The sequence below is a fragment of the Corvus kubaryi genome, unplaced genomic scaffold (assembly GCF_017639235.1).
Source record: "Corvus kubaryi isolate FWS band 111438036 unplaced genomic scaffold, C.kubaryi_AGA036_p1.0 37357, whole genome shotgun sequence".
Classification (NCBI taxonomy): Eukaryota; Metazoa; Chordata; class Aves; order Passeriformes; family Corvidae; genus Corvus; species Corvus kubaryi.
The window spans coordinates 5673314-5695115 of record NW_024581117.1 but is presented as its reverse complement, the minus strand read 5'-3'; the positions used below and the strand labels follow the sequence as shown (position 1 = coordinate 5695115).

At 37.1% G+C, this 21802-nt stretch overlaps 1 protein-coding gene across 2 annotated transcripts in view; it reads right to left on the bottom strand.

Annotated features, from left to right (window-relative positions):
* Window positions 1-276: 276 nt before the first annotated feature.
* TLE1 (TLE family member 1, transcriptional corepressor) overlaps window positions 277-21802 on the bottom strand; it is an 81853-nt gene continuing 60327 nt past the window's right edge. For both annotated transcript variants that reach the window (XM_042033727.1, XM_042033728.1), the window contains exons 15-20: window positions 15269-15518; window positions 13858-14105; window positions 12009-12156; window positions 11483-11633; window positions 10990-11066; window positions 277-10826 (exon numbers count right to left, since the gene is read on the bottom strand). In XM_042033727.1, coding sequence (XP_041889661.1) covers window positions 10719-10826; window positions 10990-11066; window positions 11483-11633; window positions 12009-12156; window positions 13858-14105; window positions 15269-15518 — 982 coding nt within the window. In that variant the 3' untranslated portion in view covers window positions 277-10718. The remainder of the gene's footprint in view (window positions 10827-10989; window positions 11067-11482; window positions 11634-12008; window positions 12157-13857; window positions 14106-15268; window positions 15519-21802) is intronic.

The window sequence follows — 21802 nt, the reverse complement described above, 5'->3', positions numbered from 1 at the left end:
ATTTGTTATCTCCTTGATCTGTGTAGAATAATAGGCTTGGCCTCATTAAAGTTGGAGTATGCATGCAGGTAACAGTGCTCGTGCCATCAGCCAGAAGAAATGAAATTCTGAATACTGTATCACCCAGTTTAGTTTGTCTGTTAGTTACAAGAGAAGGCAAATTCAGTGATTAGCCAGGGCAGATTTTCTGTATCCTTTAAATAGGGAAGATTCTCTGTGTCCTCTAAATATTCTTTGTTCATCCAATATATGTATTGAACTATACAAAAAACCCAGTTTGTTACTAAATGGCAAGGTTTATTTTGAGAATGCAATTAGTATGTAATACCTTGGAAGATGAACAGCTATTGTAAATACAGAATAAAGGCTCAAGCACCATAGCTCTTCTGTGCCTGTATTTGTGTTTTACAAGAAAAGACACACAGCATAACTTCCATAAAAGGTGCTATAACTAATTTAGAAACAGTGCCTCCACGAATTAGCATTTCAGACTGACATATGTGTGCATTCATGATCACAAGAATTCAAAACAGTGGTCTAGAGAGCCATGAAGTTCTCTTGATCCCCTTCAGCTGTGCTTTGAACTCTGCACAATACCTTTTTTGCCATGCTGCCCCATACTCAGCTTCTGTCTCAGCTCCATAAGGCAGGCCACTAATTTTCTCTAATCAGCTGTGTAAGTGTTCATAAGCCCTCTTAGCTCATTTACAACAGTGGACACTAATACAACAGGAAATGAACCTATTGGTTTCACTTAGATCCCTGGGCAGCTGCCAGTTACCAAGAGATCTCAGCTGAGTTTGAAAACAGCAATGCTCTTGATTGCAAAATGACTTTTTCCCTGCTGCTGCCGCTCTCCTCATACTCACTTCTAATCAATACACCATTCTAATTCACAACCATATCTTCCTCAGGAGGCTTTGAATCAACTAAGTACAATTGCAAGCTCAAAGAAAATGCTGGCATTTATTTTTATGTTGCAAACTAACTCTACATACGCCCTCTCTCAGGATTCACAGAAAAGTTGAGTCTTTTATTGAAAGGCCCTATAAAACTGAGGTAAAGTACAAAATTAGAAAGGTAGCTCTAGTAGAAATGGCAGAGGATGAAACTCATAGATATCACACCATAAAGAATAGAGGGGAATTGGTTTAAACATGACAGAAGTGAGCTTCCTAGCAGCAAGGAATTTAATGCTAAAATCTACGATAAGTCTTGTGTATCCCATGAGTTTTTACAAAACAGTTCCATTTCACTGTAACTGCTCCAAAATCAAATGCATGATACGTATATACAAATAGAATGAAATAGTCAAAAAGTTGTTCCTAGTCTGACCAAGTATCAACCGAACAGAGGCACCTATTAATATTTTTGCAATTAGCTTCATAAATTACCTTTCAGTTTTGTCACTAAACCTCTGAATTTCATATGTACCAACATAATTTAAATATGTTATGGTTTTTTGCCCATCTGTACAATGAAATTTCTGTATAAGGCTCTAACATCTCCTCTCCCACCTTCCAATGGGAATGAGCTGGGGGGGCAGCAAAACCTACCGCTAATGCTTAAGCTTCCTGGAACAGGCTGACTACAAGCATAGCTAAGATAATAACTCCTTCCCTCCTTCAACCACACATAATACAGTCTTTATTCAGCAAAGTCGTTTCACACCATGCCAAAGGTCAGCTTTTGCTGTATTAATAGCTGCTCTGGGAGGATCAGTGTTGTGCTATCCTACATTTCTTCCAGGGCCTGGAGATGCAATTTCCTACAATCTGCAGGCAATTTCCCACCAATTTTCTTGGGGAGCTAATAGGCTGTGACAGGAGATGGAGCTAGCAAGCAGCAGGCGGCTTCAGAAAAGACAAATTGCATCTTTGCCACCTAACTGGGCAATCTAGAAAGACAGAGTTTATAGCTTTGTAGTGTTATTGGGCCCCATGCTAACAGCAAATCGTTCAAGCTGCTATCTGAATTTCATATTCTTTTCCTTCTGAATTGTTATCACCACATATCACTTTGTTGCACTTTTTCTACGAACGACAGTTAGACACAGATCATGTGTGATTACTATTTTAACTGCCTTTTAACTAGACAAGCCCTGCTAAACGCTATCCACATCAGAAACAGAGAAATATACAGTGTCTCTGTCAAACAGCAATATTTTGATTATTTTCATACTTGTTAAGGCAAAGCAGACACCTATGGAAAGGGATTAATTTGTAAGCTAAATTCAAATGAAACAGACAGGGGAAACTATGGGAACATTAAAAGTGTGAGCACACCTATTGTGGTAAGAAAGTCCCACTGATCATATATAGTACAAAATGAAAGCAATAAAGAACCCCCAAATATAACTGGTAAATTCTCCCTCTAACTCTAGTAGATTTTGAAGCCTAAGAAGTTAACCTGAACAGTCAAATCAGTTCAAAACCATCCATGCAACGATTTACCTTGCACATCTAAAATTAGTAAAACTAGTAAAGCTCTAAGAATGTATTATCATATCCACTTTGACAGAAATGAAACTGATTTAAAGCTGCTAACCCCACCTAAGATTACAAAAAACATTAATAACTAAAGAAAATTATTCAAAGGCACATAGCACTAGCAACTATTGCAAGTGGTATCTGTCACTGTACTTCCCCTTACTGTTATAGCTTACCCAAGGGATAAATACTGTAAACACATTCTATTACAGAACCCTGTATATCTGTATGTTTTCTTCAAAATATAGAAGAACAAATTTCTGAAGGCATGGAGGTTATTAAAAAAATTAACAGTAGTAATGAAATTATTATAATTAGCAAAATTTGCAAGGTTAATATTTTTCCCCTTCCCCCGTCCCAAGAATAAATTAGGTAGAGTAAAAACAATCCCATCTAAATTATTGCTGTCCACTGGGAGACAAAATTAGTACTGAGATGTATAAAATTTTACTATAATTCAACCCTAAGGATTTTTTTTTAATTACTTAAGTAATGAAAAAATGTAAAATTACAGTGAACAAAGTGTTGAAATATTCTAACATGCATTTTAAAACTCTCACATTTAAACCACTTGTCATTAATATCCCCATTTCATATTTGTGGTTTTTAATAAGTTACAGCTAGATAAAATACTGAAGAACCAGGAAGAATTATAAATAGAATATCAGGTCAATAACTTGTGCTCAACGAAGAAGATTATCTACATAAACAAATAAAAAAAGCTATGAAAACCATTCAAAATCCAGAAGTATTTCCTTAAACAGATTCACTGATAAAAATACATGAGTATCAGGACTTGGAAATCTTGAATTTGACAAATGAAAATCAATGATTTATCCATACAAGTCTATAAACTTCTTGAAGTACACATTCAAAAATTCAATTATACCATATATTTGTGAATATTCACTCAACTGCAGTTAGAAATACACATCTCACATAATTAACAATGAGAAAGACAGAGAAAAGTTAGAAGCATTATGTATGTGTAACTCATTAAAACACCTCTAGAGATCTAATGTATATTCAGGAGGAAACACAAAGGAGCACAGTAGTAAACTGATTTCTATATGAAAAAGGAAACTTATTCCAGTAAATAAATTTAATGCGGCCACAAAAGTTGAATCACTCCAAAGTTTTGTTGCATGCATGGCATGCTAAGCAAATACCAGGCTGACAGTAAGGACATTTACGTACTTAACAGTAGTGTTTGGCTGAGTCATCAGCAATTAGAAAATATTTTGAATTTGCAAAGCCATCAGATTATATATTTACTTGAAATCTAATTTTAAAAATTGGGTCCAACTGCAAAAAAACCCAATATGTGACTAATTTTTTTAAGAATAAAAAGAATAAATTTTGCTCTGCAAAATATCATGCTACAGCAAACCACAAAATAAGTTACTAGCTTATCATAATTGCAGCCAATTTTTAAAGTAAAGGGGTAATCCACTGTGGATCACTGAAGAAAATGTGACAAAGACTGTGAAATGAGCAGATGGATTTTATTTTAAACAAATTAGGCTCACTACCAGGAAAGTAACAAGGATTTCTAAGCTTCCACTGCTATGGGTTAACTTTCATTTATGACCCCTTCATTCTGCTTGTTAACTTCTTTAAACTGCCATTAAAATCAGTGCTCGAAGGAAAAACAGATTTATTGTTTGCAGTTACAAGCTATCATCTCAATTTTCTGTGTTAATGACAAAGTATACAAAAGGGATAATGATAACAGTATGTTTGATTACTTAGTCTCCAGACTATGTGTTATCTTCACCTCAAACTCATTTTTGGCAGAAAACAGATAGAAACAGGGTTTGAGAGATACTATACCTTTGTACTGTGAACATAGCAAAGGCAATCCTTGCCAAGCTGTACACAATAGAACTGTCTAGTGTTCCTTGCAGCATCTCTTCTATGAATCAACATAACCTTACAAAAATATGGGCAAAATCACATGTGAAATTATAGGAGAGGAAAGATCTCATAATTTTAAGTTTTACTTCAGAAGCCACCACAGAATTTTTCTGGGAAGAGTGAACTATGCCAAACCAGCAATTCTATAAACAATAAAAATACAAATAATATAGAATAATGCAGCTATCTTATCTCTGAGTGCTTGTTTTAGTAAGGGAAATCATTACAGCAGACACTGCCCAATATAATCAATGCAGCTATCCACTAAAATATTCAATCAGATTTTCCTGTATTCTACGTATCATCAATAGGCAACTAAATTCTTACTAATGCATAGTAGAGGATAGAGCCAGAAAGGACACAGACTGTTGTTCAGCTTCTAGGAGTGAGCTGTGAGACCCAGATGTAAGAAATATGGGAAAAAACCCCAAACCCCAGAAAAAACACTGCTCAGATTTGAAAATAACATTTGTCCCCACAACAGAAATTTTTTGGTATTCAGTTTTCTGACCAGCACTGCAGCTTCCAGGAAATAGAAATCCAGCTCTCTCAAGAATTAATGTATCACAGAAGCAGTAGGTTCTTTGCTTTGAGATACAGCATCTTCAACAACATTCTGCCCTCTGAAGGCTATTATTCATTCTTCTGATTTCCCTGCATGTTTTCTTGTTGTATTCAATTTATACTTTTAAATTTATGTCAGAAGAAAAAAAGAAATAAATCAACACAAAATAGTAAAAAAACACAAACCAAAACAAAAAGAACCCAAGCCCACCCATGTGCTTAAATTGTGTTCAAAACCTACTTTTTGCTGATTTAGAAAATGTTTCAGTGTGTGAGCTCTCCTATATAGCTGAGCAGAAACTCTGGGTAAATTTCACAGAAATGTCAGTAAGATAGATTTTTCAAGCACCCAGTTTTTACATGTCTGGTTTCCCTAGCAAAATCTACCATACTGCACTAAGCACTTAAGATGCAATGGGACATTTGGGAGCATGTTGCTGAAAATGGGATTATCAATTGCTTAGAAGCAGATCTTGAGCTACAGAAATAAAAGGTAATGGTAAATGCTGGGAACTGTCTGTGATTTAACTCCCTTTCCTCTTAGGATGAGGTGGTTAGATGTTTATGGATGTCAAAGAAATGTCCACTTCCAGTTCAAACACACAGCTCAAGTGTCTTTGAATAACTACACAGAAACATTTTAACAACTTTACAGAGAAACATAAGTCAGCGAAATTGCACACTGAAATCTCATTCTAGGTGAATTGCGTGGATTGCATGTTAGATTACACCTAAAATATACGTGTTTCTATGTTCTCATTTTCCATGTGTGTGCAGTGTGACCAGGTGGCCAAGGAGGCCAATGGCATCCTGGCTTGTGTCAGCAATAGTGTGGCCAGCAGGACTAGGGAATGGATTTTCCCTGTCCTTGTCACTGGAATGGCTGCACCTCAAATCCTGTGTTCAGTTCAGGCCACTCGTGACAAGGACATTGAGGTGTGTCCAGAGAAGGGCAATGGAGCTGGTGAAGGGTCTGGAGCATAAGTCTTTTAAGGAGTGGATGAGGGAGCTGGGATTGCTTAGCCTGGGAGAAAAGGCTCAGGGGACACCTCATCCCTCTACAACTCCCTGAAATGAGGTTGTAACAAGTTGGATGTCAGTTAGCCTCTCCTCTCAGGCACAGGACAAGAGGACATAGCTTCAAGCTGAGTCAGGGGAGGTTCAGGTTGGACCTCAGGAAGAATTTTCTCATGGAAGAAGTTGTCAAGCATTGGAGCAGGCTGCCCAGGGAGGTGGTAGTCACCATTCCCAGAGGTGTTCAAGAAATAACCAGATGCAGCACATAATGCTATGGTTTAGTTGACATGTGATGTTCAGTCAAAGGTTGGACTAGATCTTGGAAGGCTTTTCTAACCTAAGTGATTATGTGATTCTGTCTGTGTTATTTCCTGCCATGAACTCTTGCATTCTGGTTTGTTAGGTTCAACTCTGAGTTGTTTCACCTTCCCCATTATGTAATAAAGTATGTCTGTCTGGCAGGACACTATGACTGAAGTCTTACATAGACCTACATTCTCAAATTCCTTCTCTGTACTTGTGGTAGGAGAAAAAAATAAAATCCTTCAAGGAGACAGCAGAGTTGGAGCCAGTCCACATTCTCCAGTGAAGTGATTTAAGGGGTAAACACTTTATCAGTAATGCAAAATCAGAAGTCAGTACTTCTCTTTAGCCCAAAAACTTTAAAATCCACCTTCCTTAATTAATGGAATGGTGGAACTTCCCCATCAACTCAAAATTGCACCAATATAGTAGAAAATATGAAAGATTATTCTAACTAGGTTACATAATCCCACAGGCTCATAAGTGGGCTAGTCGTTCCACAAAAATACAAACAAAAAAAACCTACCAAGAATTAAACACCAAAACCAAAAATCAGTTTGTGAGTCAAAGCTACTTCAGTAACTTAGAAACTTCTGAAAATTCTACTTGTATCATCAATGCAAAAATGTGACCCAAAAATGATGTCAATCATTCATACACAGTAGTATATATGAGACTAGATGACAGATTCTACATTGATGTTAATATTAAAAAATAACACGTGTTGTAATGGTCTATGAAAATCATATTCATTTAGTGCTCCCTCTTTCCTTTAAAGGAAGAAAAGCCTTTGAAATGCCAAATGAGTTAAAAAGAACTAATGTAGATGAAAATTCTCTCTCAGGTACCAGTGGCTTGTAGACTAACATGGGAAATTATCATTACTTGGAATTATAATCAAAAAGAAAGTCTGACACACTGACAAATACGTTGTGTGGAATGATACCATGATTTTCTGCACAATTGATTTACGAAGGGTTATGCCAGTGCACATATACAAAATATACATATTAAAGCTGGCAAAGAATTTTGTTCAGTTGAATTGGTATTACCACAAATCCCCTCTTCATCAGTTATTGTATGCACTGACATCCAAAATGTCTTTTGTAAGGACTCCCTGCTTCTATCCAGCACTAGCATTTGCCAGAGCGGCATTCAGACATCTCTGAATACTGAGGGCCACCCAGCACACAAGGACTGTCCCAAAAAAGGGCTAACCAAAGGTATCTTTTAGGACTGTAATTAAACTGACCTCCCCCTCCCCCCCCCCCCCCAAAAAAAATTAATTACCTACGCAATAGTTACTGGCGTACTTCTTTTTCCCATATCGTTTTTCTAGTGCCTTTTCTGCTGCTGCTGATCTCGGTTGATCTGTTTCTTCATTCAACAAGCAATTATTTCCACCCACTACTTTACACAGAGCTACAAGAACTTACAGAAGTTTCAAGCACCACAAGTTTCAAATCTTGTAGGTAATTGCATACACAGACATGCCAGGAGTTCAGGGAATCTATCTTTTCATTAAAACTTACATCTGCAAGTAGAATATGCTTTACTGTCTGACAAATGAAAAAACCCATGATGTTTCATAAACATTAAGTGAAATCTGAAACAACAAATGGAGAGAACTACTCATCCACAAGTATGGATGATGCATCCACAAGTTTTCAGATGCATCCACTAGTTTTCAGACCCAAGGCTTAAAGTAGATATGATGGGCGGGGGGGGGAGGAGGGGAAGAATTAATTTCTTAATTACAATCAAGAAATATATGGTACAAATATGATTAAATTCATTCACATGCATACATTTCTGATTCCATAACTGCTCTGACACACTGTGCGTTCTAGAAGCCAAGAAAATAAGGTATTTTATGATTTTCCTAACAGTATGATTTTGAACCTCCTGATTGCCAAGAATGTGATTACACTTGTGGTTTTTTTTCAATTCATATGGATATGTTAGAATACTTGCATTCTTGGTTCCTCTGATATCAACTTCAGAGAACAGCAAAAGGATACCTATAATGTAAAAGCCAAGGTGATAGCAGTTTGGCAAAAATCAAAAACATCCTAACTAAAGCAAATTTGTGGGTGCTGCTAAAGTCAATGATCACTGGCAGAGCCAGATGTTCAGAGAAACTTCAATAGGAAAAGTGTAAAAATCAATAATCTAGTAAATACTTGATTTTTTAAAACTTTACCTTTTAAAAATGGCATAGCACTTCCCAGTATTTCAGTGTAGCAAATACAGTTAATTCTTTGAAAAGCCTGATGATTCTGCTTTTTGCCCCACTATGTCTGAAAGCAACATGACCAGCACCTAAACTGGTCTGTCATTTCATACAGATACAAATTAACAGCAAAGTAATCAACAAAGATATATATGGATACATATGGACTGAGGCTAATTTTAAATGTATAGGAGACCAGATTATCCTGAATGGGTAACATTCTACATTCCAAATGAATGTTAGTCCATTAAGGCTATTACACATCTACATGCTATAAAGTGGTTTCAGTAGAATGGTTATGTAAATTGAAAAGAAAGCCAGTGTCTCTTCAGACTACTAACTGAGATAAAATTTGCCCCCAGATGAAAAATTTTTATCCAATCAATGCATCTGTCAGTCAAACTTGTTTCTTCCTAGCTATGTGTCTTTGAAAGAGCAGGGACATAGGCCATTGTCAAATGCTAGCAAAATGAGAAAGCAGCTCTTCTGTCTGCCAGTTTGTGTAATCTGAATTAGTTGTTCAAAGATATTCTTCTGTTCATCTGTACTCTCCATTAGCAATAGAAATTCTAACCAAATTACAGAATGTAGGAAATGCATGACCCTCACCAGTGCAATAGCAAAGTTTGTTGTCTAGCGCACAGTGGCAGAACATGTTAAACTGAAAAAATAATAGTTAAATAAAGTGAACACATTCTCTCCTCATCCATTGCTCTTGAGTACACCAAGAAAACTTGAAGATGCATAGCTTTGGTAACTGACTGCTTAGCATGGCTCTTCACAGATGTCACACACTGATGTGACAGTGGAAAGGACTCAAAAGTTGCTCAGCATGAATACATAGAGCCTACAGGCCTGCATAATATGGGACACTCAGGAAAATTAATTCTAATTAATTTGTAGAGTGAATTAGTTGAAAATCAAAATCCTTCTTAGTCAATATTCTCACAAGAAATTAAGAGGCGAGTTTAACTTAGTTTAGGTTAATTCACTTCACTTGCAACCCTGCAAGTATTTAACGTCTTTAAGCAATCCCCTGTAAAACTCACACTTTTGGTAATTTAGTTAAATTTACCTGAGTATCTAAGTATAGACAAGACTTTAAAAAGGAAATGGTCATTAACTACCACTTCTCTGTAAAACATGAAGGGTGCAACTTATCTAGCTTATCTAATCACAGACACCCTCAGTTAACGAATAAAGGCTCTGATGTACTTAGTTGAAATGCAGTCTCACATGAATTCTGTTCAGCTGGGGGAAAAAGGACAGGGAAGTCACCTCCTCTTGTAGAGAAATGACCAAATGAGTTATGATCAGGCACATATTACTGTATCTGCCAAAGAACATATACATGGGACATCAGAATGAACTTAAACTGAACAGCTTTATGAAATGTTCAATTTTTATATTTACACTATAATTAGTACAAAACTGCCTTTTTAAGTTTTCTGTAGAACAAGACAGTATCTACTGGACTTGATACCCTAGTATGTCAAATCAACTACTTTGAAGTATGATAAAGGAATCTAAGAATAGTTATAAAGAATAAGACACCATTTTCAAACTATACATAGTGTTTGCTTTTGCTTCTAAAAAGGTACTTATATCCCCAAAAGATTTTTAATTTTAAATAAGCAGGGCAAGCAGGGAGGGGACAAGGGGGAAGACTGGTTGTTCGTACTAAAGCCTTTACTGTAGTAAACTAAATATATTTACAATTTGTACAAATGTTTGACCTTCAACAAAAATACAAAAACATATCACAAGATGCAAAAACAGGAAACAAGTTCATCTGAGACACTGCTGCTCTACACAGGATAGAATGCGACTTGAACTGCAAGGAACAGAAAGGTATTTATCCCCCATATTCAGGCAATGAGAACAATTTGCATGAGGTCACAAAGAAAAAAAAAATAAAAGGCTCCAACATTCTTCAGTAGACTTGGCTTTTAAAAATTATGTCAAAAACCTGGGCTACATCTGTCCATCTTGCCTCTGTGTTCCATCTGGTCCACGTAGCCAATATTTAGTTGCTGGATGTTGCCTTCTATTTTGAAAAATTGGAGTAGTTTCATGGCAAGGTCTGGAACCTCAACACTTGTGTTCCTTTCAAAAATTCAAAACCTTTCTACGTCTACAATTAAGAACAATTTTGGCCCAGTTCAACTTCTAAAAGAATATCCCCGTCATATTTTTCAGTAGATAACTTCATAGACTGTAGCCTTTTTGTCTCCAGAGCCAGTGACTATGTACTTATCATCCACAGAGATGTCACAGCTAAGCACTGATGAAGATTCTTTGGACTAGAAGAAAAATAGAAATATTTTTCATCATTAAAAAGAAGTCTGTTGCCCTCATTTCAGTATCCCATTTTGGGTAGATCACATATATGAAGATATCCAAGTCCACTCTTGGGACTCTGCATGGTTTTTTTTTTTTTTTCATTAAAAGCAATATCATCCTCACCTGGAAGATACTGGCTCCATAAGGAGTTCTCCATGCATTAAGAAGGTTATCTTTCCCAGTACTCACAAACCATTTACCTAGAATATAAACCAGAAGGATTAAAAAAACATGAAAGACGTGTCTGACAAATTTTGGGTCTTCAATTCACATCAATGAAATCTGTTAACTAATTACCCCTATAGAAGTTCTTACCACTAATCAACACAGTACTTTTGCTTACAATCAATGTGGACACTCTGTGCGTTTACAGTGTGCTATATACTAGGAAATCTCTTAACTCTTCAAACAGAAATAGCTTTTTACACATGAATCAATCCTCACAACAGCCGCTAGATAAACAGATGGTTGGTTGTAGATAAGTGCATTTGAATTGATAAAGCGGAAATATTTATGCATTACTTAAGGAACTGAGATGTAATAACTAATGACTATGAAATAACTAATCAGCAATATATGAATTAAGAGCTCCAGTTCTATGTTCAGGGCAACTTACCACAGTAAGCAAACTTGAGTGACAATACGCAACTCTCATGAAGGTGCAGTTGATATTTGTCTGGTTTATTTACATGTAGCACTTCGACATTGCTGCTCTCCATTCCCACAGCTAGCCATTCACCAGTAGGACAATAACCAAGGGAAAATATCTGAAAATTAAACCATATTTACAACTTCTAATTTTTTTCCTACAGATAATTTTTTTCTGCAGTTAAAATTATTTGGGAGAGGGAGACAGAGAGATAAGGGCAAATTCACGTAGTTCAGTAGCAAAACTGTAGTTCAAAATTCAAGTAACTAAATAACCCCTGTTTTTACCTTTTAACTTACAAAAATAGGAAAAGAATAGTGTCAGGCTATCATTTTCTTCTATAATCTAAGCACATAAGAAAGCTGTGTTGTGAGCAGCCAAAAGAAAGAGAGGGAACAACCTGCCAGTTCTACTGGGCTCGATCTTACCTTTGATCCTAAGGGTTTCCTTTCCACCCCACACACTGCCCCAAGCAGTAGGAAAATCCAGTTACCTGTGATGTGAAGTCATGCTGTTGTAGCTGTCTCCCTTCTCTCAAGTCCCAGGATCTGACAGTGTTATCCAAACCTCCTGTCCAGAGCTTGGTACCATCATTAGAAATGTCAATACAGCTGGCTCCATCTGTGTGGCCCTGGAATTGCCTGATAAAACAAACCAGATTGAATAATGATTTCCTGCCAGAGCTCAAGGTAAACACTGTTGTGGTGTTAGTTTTGGGCTCTGTACATGTGTGTCATCTCTTCTGTGTCTGCTGATGAGCAAGAATCAGGCCCTCCCTCTCACTGAGCACTAAATACCAGTATTACAAAAACATTTTCCAGGTGCTAGAGGAATGAATTGCATCATGGCTAGCTGAATAAAGTCAAATATTTCCTATCAGGTTTGGAAAAAAAAAAAAAAAAGACAACCAAACCCACTTGTGAGAATATTAAAATCACTAAGGCTAACTTGGATTAAATCAAAGCAGTCAGGGAATAAAACTTCCGATATCAGAAACCAGCTTCTGTATTTTTCTTTGGCTGCAAGTCAAGAAGATAAATAACAAGCAGATATACTAATAGAAAGGGATCCAGATAGAGATCCAGATAGTTAAACACAAGCATTGCTGAGCCACGAAGTTGCAGTCTCTGTGGCAGGAGATTACAAAAATCTAAATGGTGTAGTTGGTTTTATAACCTTCTCATTAGCAACTCTCAGCTTTCAGCAACGAGAAGGTCATCTCAAGTTTTTCTTAATCCTTTGGCAAAAGCATTCTGAGGCTCCTGCATTTTTCATCAGCAATTAGCTTTAGCAAGTCCTATGCCTCAATGTGAAAGGTGAAGGGCGGGTGGGGAAAAGACAACTAGCTTGGGAATGAAGGGTATGAATCACCAAGAGCCTGCCACAGAAAGGTCACACTGCACATTTTGTTTAGTAGCTCTGGTCTCAAAATTCCATGTGTTATCAATCAGCAAGATCAGCCAGCAAGTGGTGGGAACACATACAGCAAACATTTAAAAAGCAAGACATTCATAGATGTGTATAGATGCCACAGAGTGCACCTTTACAGGGACTAACTTTGTCATGTGCATTCTGAAAACTTTATAAAACTAAAATTGTATTTATTGACCTAAAAGTTAAACAGAAAGTAAAATTTGCATGCACATTAACATGACTCTCTGCATGTAATTTTCAGCTAATTATGGATATACAGGAAGTTTAATTGAAACACAGCAGACTAAGTGTATTCTGTAATTTTTGTGTTCAGAACTTTTCAGGTAACATGGCCTTTCCCTAATTAGACTCTCTCTTCTCAAAATATTGTAAGCCACCACTACTTTGGTAAGCATAAGCTAAATTTTAGCTTATTGTAAGCCCCTGTGCTTTCCTAAAGAACTGAGAGGATCCACCCTTTCAAATATGTTTGTAAGATTAATTTTACTACTTACCATCACTAAGTAAGAATTGAAAATACTCTTCTTTACATAACAAGGCTTAAGACAAAGGAAAAGAACAAACCTCAAAGTGTTCCTTAAAAGGCATGTTCAGTCTATCCCAATAACAAATCAGCAAGAATGCTGCTTGCAGAAACCTGCAGACCAATCCCAAATAACAGAAACCCACAGGAGTTTTTACATTGACTACAGTAGGTGACAGACAACCCATTAGGCCCTGAAAACACATCTTCCAAGACTAGGCTGAAGCTACCAAAACTAGTTTCTGCCTAACTGGGGTGTAAACCACTCCTTTGAATAACAGGCACTATTTACTTTCCTGTCATGAACCCTATTCAGGGAGATAAATATTTATGTAACTGTCCAAAGAGTAACTCCTATTAAAATTTTCTGTAAACAACGACTCACCTGACCAGTGTCTGATTGTGCAGATCCCACACTGCAATGTTCCCATCACTGCAGCAGGAAAAGCACACCTTGGAATCAGGGCTGATAGCCAGAGCATAGCAGGCAGGCGCTGAGGATGTCAGTTCTGCTTTGATGCGAGGAGTTGGAGCTGCCAGGTCCCAAATGGATAATGTGCTGGCTTCCCCACCAACAATCAGGGTGCATCCATCGGGAAGCAATTTACAGGAGCGGATGTAGTTATCTCTGTTCTGTACAACACAAATCATCTCAGTTACGTGCCTGCCAGTAATGACCACTAATATAATTCTGACTGCATCAAAGCTTTAAACAGTTTGTTACTTTTTCCATTACTGAAGAGGAACCAGGAGATCCTATAAGGTTTGAAACACCTACTTCTTGTCACTAATTAGAAACTACAGGTGCAGAAATTAAAACTGCAGACTCCTGTTGCCACAGTCTACTCTGTTTCAAACCTGATGAATGGCAAGGTTTCTATCTCATTACATAAAAACAGAGCCAAAGTAAGCTTGATTTTCTGCAAAGGTACTCCATCAGTGAAGGTCACCAACAATAGAAATACTAAAGCAAATGACCTTTTATTTGGCATTTAACAACCCTATATGGAAATGTCATTCAAGTCTCATGCCCTTCAGATTTTTGAATTTTTCTTTCAAATACAATTTTGTATTCACAGTATTAAAGTTAAAAGATTAAGAATTCCTGTATTGGTCCTGTATTTATGTTGGTCCTTTGTTGTTCAACATGATTCTTATTGTACTTATTGATCTCTCATTTGTGATACTGTTGTTGATTTGAGAGGTACTGTGTGGGGAAGTTAGTGACAGAAGACATTTCTACCTTTCCTTATTACAGCCTTCCTTGACTGGCAGCAGTTTTTTACAAAATTGATGGTTAAGATCTGTAACTCAAGACACAGGAAAAAACACTGCAAGAATTAGTTAACAGCATTCCTACTATGATTTTTTTTTTTTTTTAATTTGCAGCAAAGGAGAAGTAAGTAGGGCAGTGGAAATGCTGGCTTAATCACTCACTACTGCTCCATAACTAAAATGAAGGCTCTGCATCCAGACAGATACCTGCCACAGAACAGAATACCCATTCAACTGCACTGTTACTACTAGGCAATTACAAAATGATAGCAGTAAAGAAAGGATAAAGGGTGAAAAACCCCCAAACCCCCACCACATTTAATTGGATCAACACTGAAGCTAGAATTTTCATTTACAGTACATATTGCTGTGCTTGACAACATTAAGTCTTCTCAGTTAACACTGCACAAACCTCTATGCTGCTTCCTTTTAATATGAACAAAATCCAAACGAGGATAGCTTTTTTTTTTTTGAGTCTCTAAGGAGAAGCTACCCTTCTGCATAAATTCCTGTTCACCTACCAGGCAGTCCAGCTGAGACACAGGGCTCTTGTTGCCAGGCTGACTGATGTCCCAGACCTTGACACACCCCTTCCCACCCGTGTACACGTGTCTCGTGGGATTGCTGATGGTAACTGCACACACAACTTCCCCGTGGTTCAGAGTGTTGATCTGACGGGCGTGGCGAGGGATTCCTGGACCGATGAGGGCATCAGGAGGGAAAGGAACTGGCTGCATCTGACCATCTGCAGTAACATGAAAGGAGTAGGCTCTTTTGGGGAAGGGAAACAAGAGAGAAGACAAAACAATTTTAAAAAGCAGCCGTTGCAGAACTACAATGCAAGAAAAACACAGTATTTTAAATTTTTATTCTTTGCCAATCATCTCACAAAAATCAGAGCTACAGTGCCAAGTAATATAGGCAGATGAAACCTCAGAAGGAGACAAGGATTCACAATAGAAATTTTCAGCTTGCCTCAGCTGACGTATTTGTGTAATGGCAAAGCAGGTTAAATTCCACCCTTAACTCTACAGATGAAGGTCACAGCTGCTATCCCTCAGCCACTTAGATAATCAAAAGATCTTTCAGCCCCTGGTTTCTAGCTAGCAGTTCCAAGTCTCAACACCACAAGTCCTATAGCAGCAGTCCCTAACCAGGCACTACTCTCATCCTTCCATGAGGCTTGTACCTTTTGCCTTGCAGGACCATAAGCCAAAGTTTTGCTTGATTCCTGCACCTCATCTTTAACATCATCACTCGCTGTGCTCATATACCTCTCTTTCTAGCCGGTAAGTAGTGCTTTAAACAGAAAACAGAAACACATAGAGTGGTTGCACACACATTTCATCAGAAAGCTGATATAATCTTCTCATAAATATGTTTTCTTGAATAAGTACATTGGAAAACCCGAAAGGCTCAATTTTCAAGGTACTTTTGGCACTTCTGAAATACCTTTTATTTGTATTCATTGCATGATTCAAGTTTACGGAAACTGAGGCTTGAGGAAGTGACATTCCAGCACTGAAGAAAAGCACTCTTCCTTGGGGAAAGTACATGAAATTATATTTTCATGGTCACTAAAAAGTTTAAAGTCAGCTCTACTCAAGGACAAGGGCACAAACACCAACTAATAAAGGTTTCAGGAGCAGGGGGGGTTGTTTGCTTATTTTAAATAATGAAAATACTGCTGTAAAAGGCTGATTTTTGCTATACTAGTGAGCTCCTTTTCTGTTACTTCTGTTGTAAGTGCACCCATAGTTCATGGTTTTAATGCTGTTACATTAACAGCATCCTTCAAGAGGCCAAAGTGGATAAAAAATTGTGAGAGATGAGTATACTTTTTTTTCACTAATGAGCTGCCATCTCCCTACTAAAACATTTATTTTTCTAATATATTCTTTTGTTCAGGATTTCCCTTTCTTTTCCAAATCTACTTTCTTCCTCAGAAATCTTCAGTCACTGTAGCTCAACTATTACTATCACATCCATCTTCCAAGAACCCAACAATAGACATTCCTATTTAATCTCCTGTTCTTAATAATAAATTAGTATTTTCAACAGTATTTTATTACCTGTCCCCAAGTATCACACAGTTTGAAATGAAAGAACAAGGAAGATGCCTGGTTCTGGAACAGACATCACAAAGCAACTGAATTTGCTCTGCTCCTGGGCATAAGTATTCCTTTGAAAAAGAGTGAGGAGAGATGAAAGAACACTACAGCTCTTTCATACAGAAAGTAACAGTGGTAACAGTCAATCCATGCAATATCACAGTTTTTTCTTAAGTGAAAGGTAAAAACTGGTTAACAGTAACTGCTCCTAAAAAGAAGAAATTAATAGTGCATATATATGCAATTCCTGTACTCAGTCTTGTTTCATGGTTGGATGTAAGAGCAGAAAGCTTGCTCAGAGAATACCCAAAAATAGAGGATGAGCAAGTGCAAAAGATGGCAGATCTTTCTGTCATAGAAATGTCAGGAATGGGAAATGTAAGATAAGAAAGGAAGTGCAAAGTTCACTCTCGTACATTTATACGAGGCACACAGTATATCAAACGTATTTTGTCCCATGGGACCCTTTCTGGGTTTTTGTATGAAGAATTATAGTAATGATAAAGGTTTAACTAGAAATCCATTCCTTCCTGTGAAGAAGAATAGAGACAAGACTGTCCCAAAGTAGCTATTCACTAAACAGATCAGTCACAGGATGGGAGAGAAAGCAGAACAGGAGTGGCAACAAGTCTGCTTGAGGCTGAACAACTGCTCAGGTTCATCTACACAATCCAACTGAAGAGTCACAACATTTAAGACACTGAAAAGCTTGGCCCCATCCTGGGCTCCAGATCAAAGTCAGTTGCAGAATATTTGTTAGCAGTAAGAGTACACAGAACTGTACAACTTTGAAGTTTCAGCCCGCCCTTGCTTTTATCATGGACTGAAGCAAAACAATTAAGCAAGTATTAGGCAATTTTTTCCAGCACGTTCAAGAGAATAATCTACTTGTCCATGACTTTTTTTTATTTGAAGGTTACAGCTTAAATGTTCTGTTCAAGTCAAAATACCTAAATAATTAGTGGTTTGAAGTGCTTAGGTGCATACATAGAGCTTCTCAGTTCTTGCTGAGATGGGGCATGAGGAAGACAATAGAAATATTTTTCAAGTACTTCCTGTTTACTGTAGAATTGTAATGACTCTTATGCTTTGAAACATCAGAGGCCTAAACCAGTGTATTTTTAATCATGCAGAATTTCATGAGTATGTCTGTGTTTAAAGTGGGGCTAAACTGATCATAGAAGGAGTCACTCTTTTTTTAGCATTTGCTTCTAAGACTAGTTGATCAGGATGTGTTTGATGGCCTAACAAACAGACCAACGATAGTTTCCTACTAAGCCAAGACAGCTTTTTCTACAATGCAAGTTATCTGCAATCCACTGTAGAAAGAAACAGCTACACTTTGCCAAATCCCTCTGCCAAGACAAGCAAGCAAAACAGTAAATGTTCCTGTTTGCTTGAAGACATGTGGCATGTAATGCTAATATCACCACTGCCAGCATACTTACGGTATGATAGATTAGTGCTTGTATCTGCTAGATATTATGGTATAACTTTGTTACACAATACCTTTTAACCTTGAAAAAACTTGCATCATTTGCCAGGCTGACACTCCCTAGACAAGGAAAGTGTCTGTCTCCAGAAGAACACAGGACTGGAGACAGCAGTGCAAATGACTATTTGCAGCTCAGTCACTGCTGCCCTTGGCTTCCTTTTCATCAGGTCACCATCACAGAGGGCCTGCTACTTCTGGGAAGGACTGGACTTCCTACACCTACAGAAGACTCAATTTTTAATGCACTAGACATATTCACAGGCCTCAATGCTCAAAAGTGACAAGAATTTCCATTGTCTAACCTCAGAAGAGTCAACAGCTAGCAAAATCTGACAAATTCTTGAGTTCCCTAAAGCTCAGGATTTCTTAACAGCTACCACTTGACCTTCCATTTTTCTTTTAGAACTGACCATGTATGCCAGAAACTGCTGTTTAGTCTCATGACTAGCACAGATTTCTGTCTCAGAGCAGTCTGCCTGTATAAAAGACAGCTATCCAATCATGGATTCCATGATCATCCCTCTTTGGTCAAAGGAGAGTCCTTCCTTGTGTTGGGCTAACAACAAACAAAGAAAATTATCTTATACAAATGCAATTAAAATTTAACATAAAACAAGCTAAGTACATATCAACTGATATGTAAATGTACACTTTTAATTAACTGAATATTTTGAAAAGAACAATTACAAGACAAACTTCCATGCCTTTTACTTAGAAGAGTTCTAAGAAATAATATACTGTCACTTAAATGGAAATATTCTTCTGAATTACTTCATCCAGAGAATTCTCCTCATGTGTGTGAAAGCAGTGCTGAGAATCTGCAGAGTTCCTACGTACAGCAACATAGTTAAGTGATACTAATACAAACCAGTTTCTCAGCTTAAATCTCCAATTTCCAAGTAAGTATATAGCAAGTATCATCTGACATGATGAGGAGAAATCAGGATAATTAATTCACTACCCAAGAATATAGCAAATTAACTAAACTACCTGCCAGCTACACTAAGTATTCAGATTGATATACAGATGCTCACAATTCCTGCCTACTAAAGTACCATGCCTTAAAAAAAAAATCCCTCAAAACTTCCACTTCATCCCTTCAATTCAAGCAGATTTCTTTGACTAGCACAATACCCGACAGCAAAACGCAAAAGCAAAAAGTTCCTTCCACTCATGAGTGCATTTTGCTTTCAGCTTTTCTTTGCACTCCAGCTCATTTTTAATTGTAGTTATCACAGAAAACTGAATATCTGAGAGTGTTGTTTCATCATATAGAACAAAATGCCAAGAAATAAGGATAGAGGTTTTTGTACAGAAATAACTGAATCTTCATCTTCATACATGTCACCAAATAATTCTAGCCAGAGACACATGCCAGGGATGCATACACCCATAAATCTCCTATAATACAGTAAAAGTAGCCTTCTTTTACAATATCTCTCACTGTACGTTCACTGTGCAAGTATGAAGATCTGAAGACCAGAGTTCAGTTCAGCAGAAGTGAAATCTAGCAATTCCAATAGAGTATAGTACACCTCTCCAAAAATACAATGAAAAGTCATCTTAAAACTAGATGGAGAAAGATTGAACATTTACCATGTAAAGTTTCCCTTTCCTACTAAAATGAGAAACATGTATTTTCAGGTTTTTTTACTGTCTGGGAAAACATGCTGAGAATATATATTTGTCCTCAATACTACCATTAATTCAGAATTTTAGACACCAGTGAAGCAATACTGTGGACATAAATCTTAACACTAATCTTGAAAATCTGTCTTTAGTCCACGATCCAGCTATTAGAAGGCATGGTTCACACAAACCAGAAATCCATAAGAATGTTAATTTAGCAGCTATAGAAAACTAAAAGCTAAGTAGGTACTTGCCAGAAAGACCATGCAAAGCAAAAAAAAAATTATTAGATCAACACACCAAAAACTTATAGTCCAGGGTATAATTAAATGCGTTAAAACAAAAGAGTTCAGGACTCAGACACCACATGTTCATGTCCAAGTGGGTTTTTAACGGGCTACTAATTTTTCTAACAAGCAGGTCTTTAACAGATCTCAGAATGTACAAGGGTTAAAAAAACCTGGGTGCTATCAGAAGTGTCTGTCCTTCTGAAACAAGGGAATTTAATTTTCTTTTGGGTGAAAAAGCAGTATAAGCATAACCATTGATAAAAAATGTGCAGCCTTAAGCATACAGGAGTGGGGATTCAATAGTTCAATTTGAAAATTCTCTGTACCACTTGCAACAAGACTCACTAAAACTTCACATCTAATAAAAAGAATTCAATGTGACACCGTATTTGCACTCAAGAAAAAGGCCTACTTTTAAAATAAACAAGGTGTACTCCACCAGTTTGCACAATTATATCTGCTCTGTACAGAAAATACGGGAGAAAAACCTAAAGTAGGTGAGATACTCAGAGATGCTGCAGTCAGCAGACAGCATCTAGCCAATCTAGACTAAAACAGGAGATTATCTTATAGCTGTCAATGGAAAGATAACAGATGAGTTTATGGAATTTTAGGGTTGCTTCACTACAATAAGCAAAGAAGTAATTTTAGTAGAAATGTACAAGTAACATGACCACAAAAAACCTCAAACATTGCAGAACACATTAAATGAAGTGGAAACTAGGGAGTATGTATCAAAGTAGGCAGTATATGAAGCAGTGAGAATAAAGTGGTAAAAACATGAAAAAAACCTAAACAGCCCCCACACAGCTTCCTGCCCCAGACAAGTAATTTAGCTAAATTACCAGGATACAAAATAGGGCTGCATACATATGCTGTCCTTTTGTCTTAAACAGTGTAACAACTAGAACTCAGCCACAGAAAATTTCTGATTGAACAAAAATAGGCTTCAATAGCTTACAATATAAAATATTGCAAAGCAATAATAATAATGACTGAAACATTTCATATATGCTGCTGAATTTTATTGCAACATCAATGAGTCACAGCATCACTGAAGTATTTTATTTAACAACTGCTTCATCAATAACTAAAACATTTAAATAAAAAGAACTTACTGTGAAAACTCTTCTACATCTATGCACTACCTGCTCCACAACTGCTTCATCATAATAATGAAATACATCATTGAAAGCTTATGAATATACTTGTCCAGAAGTAAAAACTTACAGCCACTTGATTATGCGATTTCCACAAGCATTTTATTTAAGTATGCCAAATTCCATGAAAGTCAGCAAGAAAGTGTCTGAGTTTTGAGTACAAAGCCTGATCCTTACTGCACTAAATTTAAATACACCAACATTTGATACGCAACACCAACTCATTGAGCCCTCACTTCAGTAATCTTGTCAACACACCACCAACTTTAAGTAAAACCATGATTTAACAGGTTTCTCACACTGCCAACAGATAGCTAACCCTGTTCTCAGAAGTACGGTGGATAACCACAAAAACACGTTCAGGATGGCT